At 35.7% G+C, this 12,423-nt stretch overlaps 2 protein-coding genes across 5 annotated transcripts in view; one reads left to right on the plus strand and one right to left on the minus strand.

Annotated features, from left to right (window-relative positions):
- LOC100877177 (putative multidrug resistance-associated protein lethal(2)03659) overlaps positions 1–12,423 on the plus strand; it is a 38,876-nt gene that overhangs the window by 25,965 nt on the left and 488 nt on the right. For 2 of the 4 annotated variants that reach the window (XR_013038217.1, XM_012291339.2), the window contains exons 2-10: positions 5,701–5,849; positions 7,059–7,310; positions 7,858–8,113; positions 8,430–8,604; positions 8,854–9,010; positions 9,086–9,288; positions 9,426–10,737; positions 10,884–11,098; positions 11,291–12,369. Coding sequence is in view for 3 of the 4 variants with exons in the window: in XM_012291339.2 (XP_012146729.2) it covers positions 5,776–5,849; positions 7,059–7,310; positions 7,858–8,113; positions 8,430–8,604; positions 8,854–9,010; positions 9,086–9,288; positions 9,426–10,737; positions 10,884–11,098; positions 11,291–12,369 (3,723 nt within the window). In the remaining variant the exon portion in view is untranslated. Of the gene's footprint in view, positions 1–5,298; positions 5,360–5,700; positions 5,850–7,058; positions 7,311–7,857; positions 8,114–8,429; positions 8,605–8,853; positions 9,011–9,085; positions 9,289–9,425; positions 10,738–10,883; positions 11,099–11,290; positions 12,370–12,423 lie in introns of those variants that run through there. The other 2 variants (XM_076531899.1, XM_076531901.1) reach the window with 2 other exon arrangements.
- Positions 96–3,399, minus strand: LOC105663319 (odorant receptor 82a-like). Its single transcript, XM_012291369.2, has 6 exons — positions 3,276–3,399; positions 2,197–2,641; positions 1,840–2,122; positions 1,315–1,420; positions 525–626; positions 96–472 (listed from the first exon to the last, which is right to left on the minus strand). The coding sequence occupies exons 1-6, from the start codon at positions 3,282–3,284 to the stop codon at positions 305–307; spliced, it is 1,113 nt and encodes a 370-aa protein (XP_012146759.2). The 5' UTR covers positions 3,285–3,399; the 3' UTR covers positions 96–304.

Consider the following 12,423-nt stretch of genomic DNA (forward strand, 5'->3'; position numbering starts at 1 on the left):
ATGTCCTTACAGTGTATTTCAACATGCATACAAACTTTGACATTTTATAATATAAAAGTATCATAAAATATTATTCATAAAATATAGTTCGAAGGGAATACTCTCGATCTACATCGAAAAATTCATATTTTGATCACTCATTTTGATACTCCGAGTTGCAAATCTCCCAAACAAAATTTGTAGGAAGTTTACGCAGATTAAATCACGACTCGCAGCACAGAAACGAATCCGAAGCAAGTTTTCATAATCTGTCCCAACAATCGACGATCGATAACGTTAATTTCTTATTTAACTAGAAAGATGTTTATTTACTCACTTTGATAAAACCGAACAATGAGAACGAGTAAAATTTTCCAGCAGTAAGACTCAGTGTTCTACGTCCATTGCACATGCAATATAGTAGCAACTTTTGATCGCGAGTCGACAATTTGAGCCAGTTAGCGTCGTAGTAAGCGTCGTTCACTTTTGTGGACTGAGGGAGGATTTATTAATACTTGTATTGGTGTAGTATGGATGATACTTACCTCGTACTGTAATTGTTCACCTATGTAGGAGTACAGATACAGCATCAAGGTGACTATCATAACGTAAAGACCGTACGTAAAAATATCCACGAGATCGTCACTCTAGAAATGAAAATTTATATTGACAAATTGAGATAGGAAAATTTCAAAGTATATAGACTCATGGATTTATAGCTGTAGTTATTGTAGCATGATGGTGGCAAAACTTTTTAACGAAATTGTTTGACATTGCAATGGTAATCTGCCGTTGTAATCATTGCTATAGCCATTGTAATCTGTCATTGTAATCATTGCTTATTATAAATCTTCAGGAGTGAAGATCAATAAAATAAATATTTTGTCAAGCAGTCTACCATTTAAACAATTCTTATTAGTGGATAAACTTAGCCATTTCTGAAAAATTAATATTGCATCTCCTATGTCAAAAATAATAGTATAAAAATTGTCAAAGAATATTCATTGTGTTACTCATGCTGAATAATATTCAGTACCACTTTCATAAAACAGAAAATTAAGAAAAAAGTTGTGAGATAATTCTGGAACAGTGTCTATGTCACAATTTGCGCAAAATTTAATTTCATGTACAACAAAATTTTACTTGCGCATGTTACAAGATTCAAGAAGACATGAATAATTTATGACTGCATTATGTGGTATCACCTGCAGTGTAAACCTTTGGTATGTCAATAAATTTTTTGTACGTCTCATACGTTCGTCACCATTGCTACAGCTAACTGATATTCCTTAATGATCTTTATATATATAGGGAAGTATAATTCAAGTATAGTACAGGTAGCAGAAGAATCGTGTACATCAAGACAGCCATTCTAACGCTTGTTTGTAGAAGTTCCAACGCGAGGATGAGTTGGAGCGCAGAATTGAGAGCATTTGCTGTCCTATAAATAACAAATACAATTTAGAAAAAATTGAAAAACACGTCTCGACATCTTGTAATCACTTTGTAACATTTTATTTTACTGTTCATTGACTCAAACTATTAAGTCAATGAAATGACTGGTTCATTTAACTTTCACAGGTTTTTCATTTTAAATAAAATTTGTCTAAATATTTTTATTGAGGCATATGTTAATTTTTATCAAAGCGAAGAATGTATTTCTCCAGACTGTTAAAGATTATGGTTATTGTACGGTTTCTAAGTTAGGCAAGCATATAATTATTCTGTTATTTTTGCTATTAAGAAGTCTAAAAACTTGAATGTTAGCAAAAGTAGTCGCATTTAGTTAATTCTTGTTTCATTATACTTTTGATATAGTTACTAATCGACCCAGAAATAATTGGAAGGTACGATACTCACATTATTAACTCCACATGTCTCTCCACTAACTCCTTAACTTTCGACTGATATCCATTCTCCGAATCCTCTACAATGTTCTGTATACGATACGACAAAATCGAAAATTTACCGCAAACATGTAACACCAAACTAAGCAGCAGACTAATACTAGTTATATGAAATATCCCTATACACATTATAGGCAGCTCATACGCGTACAACAGCATGTAGTACTTAAAATTGTCTTCGTAGTCAAAAAAAGAGTGAATTCGAAACGGTAATCGGTACATTCCTGTTCCATTTCCTACAAACAAGAATGATAACAACTTTTGTAATCTACAAACACTTTTGCAAGTATATTGTTCTTTAAACAAATACCTGTGCCTTTCAGCAATTTCAACATAGGAGTGGAGTACCACATCACCACTATAACAGCAGTCGTCCTCACTGCATATCTCCCAAAATTGTCAGAGATGATATTATAAGTCAAATACAGTTGTTTCTCCTCGTTATTCCGAAAATCGTCCTCCGCGAGCTCTCGTTTCATCGTGGCAATCACGTGCTTAATCATTTTGCTGAATCGGAATAGAAACAACATCAAATAGGTTGTCGTGCCGAGAGTGTTGTCCAGTATGTTCTCCACCATGAGTTCTAAGTCGCCCATCACGTCATACAGGTCCATGTCCATGATGACTATGTAAACCGAGAGGTAGAACATGAAGATCACGAACTTCTTGTAGGAATTGTTCAATGGCCAGGCGTCGCATATCCAGAAGACACGCTCGTTCAGAATGAGCACGTCCTTTACTTGAGTCTCTTGATCCTGGAATATGCGTTATTCTATGCAAACTTGCGTAGCTATAGTTAGGTTAGGTTCAGTATCACAGGGTGGTAATAATAGTTATCACGAGATGGTTATAAGGTGGTAATTTAGAATCTCAAGAAACGACAGGAGATATAATATTTAGGACTGCGTTCGTAATTTTTTGTTACATCATATCAATATCGAGTGATCAGTTGCTTACGATTGCCAATTTTTAATCACTCAATTTCTTTACCATAAATTTTAAAATATTTAAAGACATAGTAATATTACATGAAAGTTTCACAAAATATCACTCGAGTCTTTTAAATTTGAAACGTGGAGAAAATGCAGAAACGTTAATATTGTTAATGTGTATCCATGTTTCGAAGTTCGGGAAGGCTGACAAGATTTCTTCATTTAAAACTATTACGAAATAACACTTATTTCCTGTTAGCTTAAAGTCTGAAGAGTTGTACGATTAATAATTTCCTCAGAAGAGAGATTGCACAACTCAAACCTCTAACACCACGAAGAAGAATAAAATGTATCATGACTATTAGCCGACATTTCCTATATTATCAATAGCAACTTAAAATATGATATTTCACATAAGTTCTGACAAGATTCAACACCGAATCGAATTGCATCTTACGTTCATCATGGTATTCGACAGGGTCACGATCTGCCGACGACTATTTTCGACAGACGTTGCACGAAATCGATGAAACTGTAATCACTTTTGAAAGTCGTCTTCGATGCACGTCACCCTGCAATTATTACTTTATGTCTCCCGGTTTTTCAGACAATTTTGCATTTGCAATATTTAATTGCTCAAGTTCAGTCAAACGCTTTCTTAGAGCGTTTTTTCTTAGCGTAATCGTCGGAGCAACATGTACGAACTTAATCGCCAGAAGCTTTTCTTCTCGGTGAAATAATCAATGGTCGACAGTTTACACTTTACGAAAACGAGCAAGAAACAGCGGTTAATAGAATCCTCGTAATATATTTATCTGGGCAAATCTCTACACGAGTACGAAGTAACGTAGTGGAAGAATGAGTTCATCGAGGTCTGATGTGCTACGATCCAGTGAATTCGATACGATGAGGTGTAATTGATCGTGTGATTGAATCGTTCAGACGCGTTTTATTCTTTCGCCTCGTAGGATGTCTAGATGGTGTTCGTAATAGTTCGACATTTTTCAACTTGCAATAGGATAATGTGAGTTGTGCAAGTTTTTATTTCTATGAGTCTATTTCTTGAGAGTATAGAAGACTCAAGAAAATGCAAGTAGTTTAGCAGTAAACGTACCAGTACACTTAATACAAAATTAATAATACGGTAGACAAATGAATACATCACAGTATTTAGATATTGCAATATTGATAAATAAAACATAAATTAACATGCAAAGTAATTCTTGATGTCCATCATGTAAAATCAGCATGTTTTTTAAAAATACCTGAACAAATTTTTCAACTTAAAATGAGAAACCTATAAAATGATCATTTAACTTATTTGGTAGCTCTAATGTTAAACAGTGCGTACTTCTTATACGATTCATTAATTCATAACTTTGAAAAATTTCATACAAATTTGAATGTTTGGAAATGTTAAGTTTATCTTAATGGTTCTCGAACAGGCCTACTTAAGAAAAATCCATCAGATAGTGATGCATATCGTCAAAAATAAACATCATTATACACGACATCGTTGATAAAGATAAATCTTCCATGCGGAAATGTAAATTATTTCGGGCGCGATTCAGTATTTGCATTCCTGGAACCTGTCGTAAATTTGTTCTGCGATCACCGGTGAATTACAACCATAGAATAATTTCTGCAAGAAGGAAATATTCAGCGTGATGTTAGAATCTTTGTGTCGACGAGAAGTGTCGATAAGAAGTCGAAGAAAAAACTGGTATCGAAAATTAGTAGATATAAATTATCAATGATGGTTCTTTTGCACTTTGTGAAACGTTTGGTGAAATCGTTTGATTGTGAGACGCTCATTGAGAAACAGAGCTAATTATGATATTACTCCAAAGGTCATAGATTTGAGAAATTGTTTTCATATGGTTCGAGTGTTATTCTAAGCAGTAGGTTTAATGTTGGAAACAACAAAATTATTACAAATTCAGTTTTTTAGTATTTTTAATATAAGGCAAGTAACATTAGGTGATCACTAAGATTTATTTATTAATTAGCAAAGCAGTTTGTTATAAACATAATATAAATAATGAAAAGAGTTGAAATGATTTTAAAGAAAAATTTTTAGAAAACTCTTCAATGTCCATTTTTCTTTTTTATCTTTCAACAGTGTTGAGTCTTCTTTGGTTTCCTCCTAATTCAAATTCGAGTAAAATTTAATACTTTGTTACATGATTACGTCAATTTTGAAATAACATAATTTTGCAACTCAAACAGTGATTATAATTATAACTTTTCACAAGTAAAACCGCTTTAAAGCATAAGTTATCGCAGTTACATAAAATTCGATATCAGGCACATTTTCTGTTTGGTGATGAAATAATTAATTCGTAGCACACGTTTATAAAATTTTAATTTATTACATTGTTGTTCCCTTTTTATCGCATTATAGTTGCTCTTTAAACAATATCGTCTTTGATAAGACTTCACACGATAAATGATGAGGTAAACAAACGAGTTTCATATCTAACTTTGGCTTGAACCAGCATGCACGCTAGTTCGCCACTTGTAAATTACGATATTCGTTTGGTGAGTTTTGTGACTACCGTGATATTAGTTTTATGAGATAAAATCAATTTAAATTTAAACGCGAACCGGGCAGTTGATTAAAAAACAGTTTACAGTTACAAATTGATTCTTAATTAAACGCAATAATTAATTGGGAATAATTCAATAATTTATAATTAGTGTTTAAATTAAATTGTTTTTCATCCCCGGAAGTCGTGCAGTCTATCTAAAATCTGACAAAACTACTGGTGATTAAATTTAAAAAAGAACGAAGTGAAGTTAATGACCTAATTGCACAAACGTATCCAGAAGGACGTATTACGAGATTGTTACTTAATAGTTTTTATTTCTGTGTGTCACAGGAAATGAGGCATACAAGATAAACACAGATTTCCGGAACTTGCCTGGTATGAGCAAAAACTATTACTACAAACAAAATGGATAAAAGTGAAAGGAACCTATTGAAGAATCCGCGTCAAAATGCCAATCTATTATCTATTCTTACGTTCTGGTAAGAGTCATTAATCACTTAAGATTTATCGACAAAGATGACAGAATAAGTATTACCGGTTAACAGCTTCAAGTTTTTGGTAATATCTTTTTTTCGTGCTTTTATCATTAAAATGATTCACCATGTGTTAATTTATCATAAATTAATTTATTGTAAGTTTGTTCATTACGCGTTGTATTGCCACGCGTTATATTGCCACGCGTTAAATTATTACATTTTATATTGCTACGTGTTATATCGCTACGCGTTATATCGCCATGCGTTATATTGCCATGCGTTATATCGCCACGCGTTATATCGTTACACATTATATCGCCACGCTTTATATCGCCATGCGCTATATCGCCACGCACTATATCGCCGTGCGTTAAATTACTATATCTTGTATCGTTACTTACTATAGCATCACTCATTATAGATCATCACACGTTATATTATTACGCGTTATGTTGCCACGCGTTACATCGCCACACGTTATATCGCCACGCGTTATATCGACACGCGTTATATTGCCACGCGTTATATCGCCACGCGCTATATCGCCGTGCGTTAAATTACTACATCTTGTATCGTTACTTACTCTATAGCATCACTCATTATAGATCATCACACGTTATATTGTTACGCGTTATGTTGCCACGCGTTATATCGCCACGCGTTATATCACCACTCGTTATATCGCCACGCACTATATCGCCGTGCGTTAAATTACTACATCTTGTATCGTTACTTACTATAGCACCACTCGTTATAGATCATCACGCGTTATATCGACACGCGTTATATCGCCACACGCTATATCGCCGTGCGTTAAATTACTACATCTTGTATCGTTACTTACTCTATAGCATCACTCGTTATAGATCATCACACGTTATATTGTTACGCGTTATGTTGCCACGCGTTATATCGCCACGCACTATATCGCCACGTATTACGTTACCACGCACTGTACCATTACACATTCATTCACAACGCGATTTCATTATATATACTTAATTCTAAAAATGTATCACTCCTACAATCTCGTCGATGGCAATATAAAAGTCTACTATAATTCAGCAAGTTGCATTCTTTCATAATTAACAAATAATATATTTCTGCCATACATGACGTACGAAAAGGAGATAACACCTTTATCTCTTTGGTTTAATTTTATTATTAAGTCAAAAGGTACAATATTTTGTACGATTAAAAAATATTTGACAGGTGGATCCTCAAGTTGTTCATTGTCGGTTACAAAAAAGAATTGGAAGAAGAGGATTTGTATTGTCCATTGAGAGAGGACAGGAGCAGTTACTTAGGCGAACGTATTGTAAAATATTGGGAGATCGAAGTGAAACGACACGAGAAGAAGAAGGATAGCCCTAAACCAAGTTTATTTAGGGTATTGTACAAATGCTTCGGTAAAATTGTCATGAACACTGGACTAGCACTGTTTGTTCTAGAATTCGGCATACGGTACAGTAACAAACACATACAAACAGGTTAATGGTATCACCGATGCACTGTTCAGAATAATTTCTGGAAATGATTAAGTCAATTCGTCATAGGATAATTACTTACGAATCTTCTATCACATTCGAATATAATTTTTGGGTTACATAACCCAATATAATTTTGTAGAGGTTTACTTTATATTACACTACTTAAATATACTCAAATTTAACATAATAGTTGCAATTGCTTTAACTTGTCTAAGTTATTATATTCAACATGAGTCATAACGACATGCAACTAGTCGATTTAATTATTTTGAACAGTGTGACTCACAAATTCTAAAAAATCGTTTTGTCGCAAAAGAACATACTAACTACTGTGTACTCCGTGTGTGTTATTCAAATTATCGGTGTATCATTGACGATGTCACTTTAAATGCTAATAGAAATACGCGAAAGAGTTGAACATTAACCCAAGTCAAGAACCTCTAAACTCACGTGTTAGGGAACTGCATAGAAAAGAAAATATTCAAAGAATAAGTGGTTAATAAAATCGCATTATGTTTCAGGATCATACATCCTTTCCTTCTCGCTAGATTACTACGTTACTTCGCTGGGAATAGAAAGGATTGGACCAGTGATGTACATTACTATGCAGCAGCATTTTGTTTACTACCTTTGCTAGATGTTCTGATTATGCATTGGTCCTTACAAACCTTGACGCATGTCGGAATGAAAATTAGAGTGGCTTGTTGTACCTTGATTTATAGGAAGATATTGAGACTATCCAATTCTGTCCTTGAAAATGAAACCTCTGCTGGGCAGGTAAGAAATTATACTTTCAAACTTGCTAATTAATTCGAACAGTTTAGATATTATAATATGATAATCCACCACCGTTTCAAACTTTCTAACGACTAGGGTTTAAGTTTGAACAATTGTGAATTTGTAGATTTTTTAATTTGAAGACTTAAACATTTATAAATTTGTAAAATTAAAATTTCAGAAGTTCTGAGTATGAAATATTAAAAACACATGCACCCATATAAAATTGAACTCTTTCAGCTTACATGAAAGTGCCATATAGCGAGACTGTACATTAATTACGAGATCGGTTTGATTGTAAATGTTAATCTTTCAGATGGTTAATTTCTTGAGTAACGACGTTAATCGTCTCGATTACTTCGTCTTTAGTATTCATTATTTATGGATTGGACCTCTACAAGTATTTCTAATAGCCTATTTAATATATCGTGAGATAGGCCTGGGAGCTATTACTGGGATGATGACATTTTTATTATGCATACCATTACAGTGTAAGCATAAAAAAGTGCATATAATTATATCTTCAGATAACTCTTCGTGCAAAACAAAGTTACTGCGTTAAGGAAAATAAAATTGCACACTATTAATTTATAAAATGATATATTACATAATTTTATTTAAAAAAGGAAACATTTATGACTTTCCAAGTGCATGCGATATCATTCATATTATAATTACTAAAACTTATGCAAATTTTACACCACAAAACATGCGTTTAAATTATTATTTTTATTGTTTAGTATATTTTGGAAAGAGAGTGTCACGTTTGACTCTTGTATCGGCCCAGAAGACTGACAATAGATTAAGTTTGATGAACCAAATTATAGCTGGTGTAGAATTAATCAAGATGTACGTTTGGGAGGTACCGTACTCTCTTCTCGTTGAAAAAGCTAGACGGTAAGTGAAATTCTCAAAGCCCTCTTTGCTTATAACTCTTCTATAAAAATAAATTATTAATTGAACTTTCTTTAGAAAAGAAGTGGATGTGATCAAGAAATATTCGATTGTCGAGCAAATAGGTTTAACGTGTGATATCTATGTTCCTCGAGTCAGCTTATTTATTACGATATTAACCTACGTTTTAACTGGCAACACCATAGATGCCGAGAAAGTATTTATGACTACTGCGTTTTACGCCATTTTACAAAGCTCTATGACCGTCGGTTTCACTCTAAGTAAGTCATTTCCTTTTTATATTCAATATTTATTGATAGAAGAATACACCTAAATAGCATTTTAATCATATAGGACTCTTCTTCTAAGGTCTCAATTATACCAAACAAGTTCATAATATTCCCACATATTTTTCCAGGTGTCCATCTGCTAGCTGAAGCCATGGTGTCCGTCAGGCGTCTCGAGAAGTTCATGATGCACCCCGAAATCATTCCTCCGCCGAAGACGCAGAATCAAGTAGCCACCCAATCACTGCCCGTATACCTGAAAAACGTGTCCGCCAGGTGGGACGAGTCCAGAGACTGCACTTTACAAAACGTAGATTTATCGATACAAGCCGGAAGCTTCGTAGCGGTGATCGGACAAATCGGTTCTGGAAAGAGTAGCCTCCTAAAAGCGATACTCAGTGAGTTACCATTACAAGATGGCATCCTAGAAACCACCGGTAAAATAAGTTTCGCCGATCAACGACCTTGGATATTTGCCTCCTCCATCCGACAGAACATACTGTTTGGTCAGCCTTACAACGAAAAGCGTTACAACGAGGTGATTAAAGTCTGTCAACTAAAACGCGACATAGATTCGTTTACGCACAAAGACAGTACGATGGTCGGCGAAAGAGGGATCAATTTAAGTGGCGGTCAACGAGCTAGAATTAATTTGGCCCGTGCCATCTACGCCGAGGCCGACATATATCTGTTGGATGATCCTCTATCGGCGGTCGACGGACACGTGGGTAGCCACATCGTGGACGAGTGTATCTGCGGTTTCCTCAAGGGCAAGACTCGAATTCTAGTCACCCATCAGATCCAGTACTTGAAACCCGCCGATCAGATCGTCGTGATCAACGGCGGTGCCGTGCAAGCGAAGGGCAGCTTCGAGGAGCTTCAGAGGATGAGTCTGGACTTCATGAAGATCTTCAAAGAGGTGGAAGAGAGCAAGACCAAAGAACCCGAAACCGAGGAGAAGCAAACGATCGAGGAGACGAAGAAAGAGGAGGAACCGGAAGTAGGCAGTGAACCTGTCGAGGTGGCAGAAACGAGAACCGTAGGGAAAATTTCCGCCGCCGTTTTCTTAGCCTACTGGAAAGCAAGCAAAAACCCGTGTCTGCTCGCTTTCATGGTGGTTCTGTTTATTTTGAGTCAAGTAATGGCGAGCGGCGCTGACTACTTGCTCGCGTTCTGGGTGAACACCGAGGTAGCCTCGTGGGTTAATATCGGAAATGGTACGATGGCTTTTCAATGGAATACTTTACTATCTCGCGATGGAATTATTTATATTTACAGCGCCTTAACGTTCGGCTTCGTCTGCGTCTATATCGTCGAAGCGTTCACGTACTATGGGGTCTGCATGAGAGCCTCGAAAAATTTGCACGCGGCGATGTTTCGTAGTATTGTTCGGGCTACTATGTACTTTTTCAACACGAATCCTGCTGGTCGTATATTAAACAGGTATTGAAGGAATGAATATTAAATACTTTTTAAGTTTTTATTATCATAAAATACATATATGATTACAATTACATAATTCTAAGTAGAGTTTATGAATGAATACAGCATGTATAAACTAATATCAATCATTTTGTTTGTGCATGAAGGTTTTCCAAAGACATTGGTGCTATCGATAAGAAGCTTCCTTTCACGACGTTCGATGTCACAATTATGTTCTTAACGTTTATCGGAACTGTAGTAATTGTGGGTACTGTCAGCGCGTGGTTATTGATACCGACATTTGTCGCTCTACTCATTTTCTACTACATGCGAGTTATTTATATTGCAACTAGTCGTTCTGTTAAACGTATGGAGGGTACAAGTAAGTAACTTTGCAAAATAGGTCGCTGGGATAGTTGATCAGTATGAAATTTCAAACTATGAGATATTGTTACAGCTTTATGTCAATGATCATCCCTTTTGATCAACTATCCCATCAGCTATCACCATAGGTTTTACAAATCAAAGTTTATATTTTGAATTAATACTTAAGATATTTTATAACATTTTTCAGCACGATCGCCAGTGTTTGATCACGTCGGTGCAACCCTGCAGGGTCTCACGACAATCAGAGCGTTCAAAGCTGAAGAAATAGTCACAAAAGATTTCGACAATCATCAGGACCTTCACACGTCCACCTGGTTCATATTTATAACCATTTCCCGAGCCTTCGGTCTGTATATAGAGTGGTTCTGTCTGATCTATGTAGGAATAATCACAATCGCGTTCTTATTATTCGAGGATCTCGCTATTGCCGGAGACATAGGTTTGGTGATCACGCAGATCACCGCGGTGACTAAAATTTTGCAATGGGGTATGAGGCAAACTGCCGAGTTAGAAAATCACATGACTTCCATCGAAAGAGTTTTAGAGTACAGTCATTTGGAGGAAGAACCCTTCTTAGACAGTATACCGGAAAAGAAACCTCCCAAGGAGTGGCCCACTGCGGGCATGGTGGAATTCAAAAATGTCAGATTAAAGTATGGACCGAAGAGTGCTTACGTGTTGAAGGGTATAAACTTCGTGGTGAAATCCAAAGAGAAAATTGGTGTCGTTGGGAGAACCGGTGCAGGGAAGACCTCGTTGATCAGTGCTCTCTTTCGATTGGCATACATAGAAGGAGAAATCAGCATAGACAATATACCCACAGACACAGTTGCGTTGCACGACTTCCGTTCAAAGATCAGTATTATACCCCAAGAACCGGTGCTGTTTAGTGGTAGTCTTCGAAGAAATTTGGATCCCTTCGATGAGTATTCTGATAACGATTTATGGAGTGCGCTTCAAGAAGTAGAATTGAAGAAGACTATCGCGGATATGCCAGCAGGTTTAACTAGCAAAGTAGCCGAGGAGGGATCAAATTTTAGCGTTGGACAACGTCAATTATTGTGTCTTGTTAGAGCACTTGTTAGGAATAATAAGATTATGGTTCTTGATGAAGCCACTGCCAATGTTGACTCGCAAACTGATTCCATGATTCAAAAGACTGTTAGGAAGAAGTTTAAGCATTGTACTGTCTTCACTATAGCGCATAGATTAAATACCATTATGGATAGTGATAAAATACTTGTGATGGACCAAGGTAACTTAATGGTGAGTAAAAACATAGTCTTTGGAGTATTTCACTACTATTTGAAGTACCTAAAA

The sequence above is a fragment of the Megachile rotundata genome, chromosome 5, assembly GCF_050947335.1.
Source record: "Megachile rotundata isolate GNS110a chromosome 5, iyMegRotu1, whole genome shotgun sequence".
In the NCBI taxonomy this organism is placed as follows: Eukaryota; Metazoa; Arthropoda; class Insecta; order Hymenoptera; family Megachilidae; genus Megachile; species Megachile rotundata.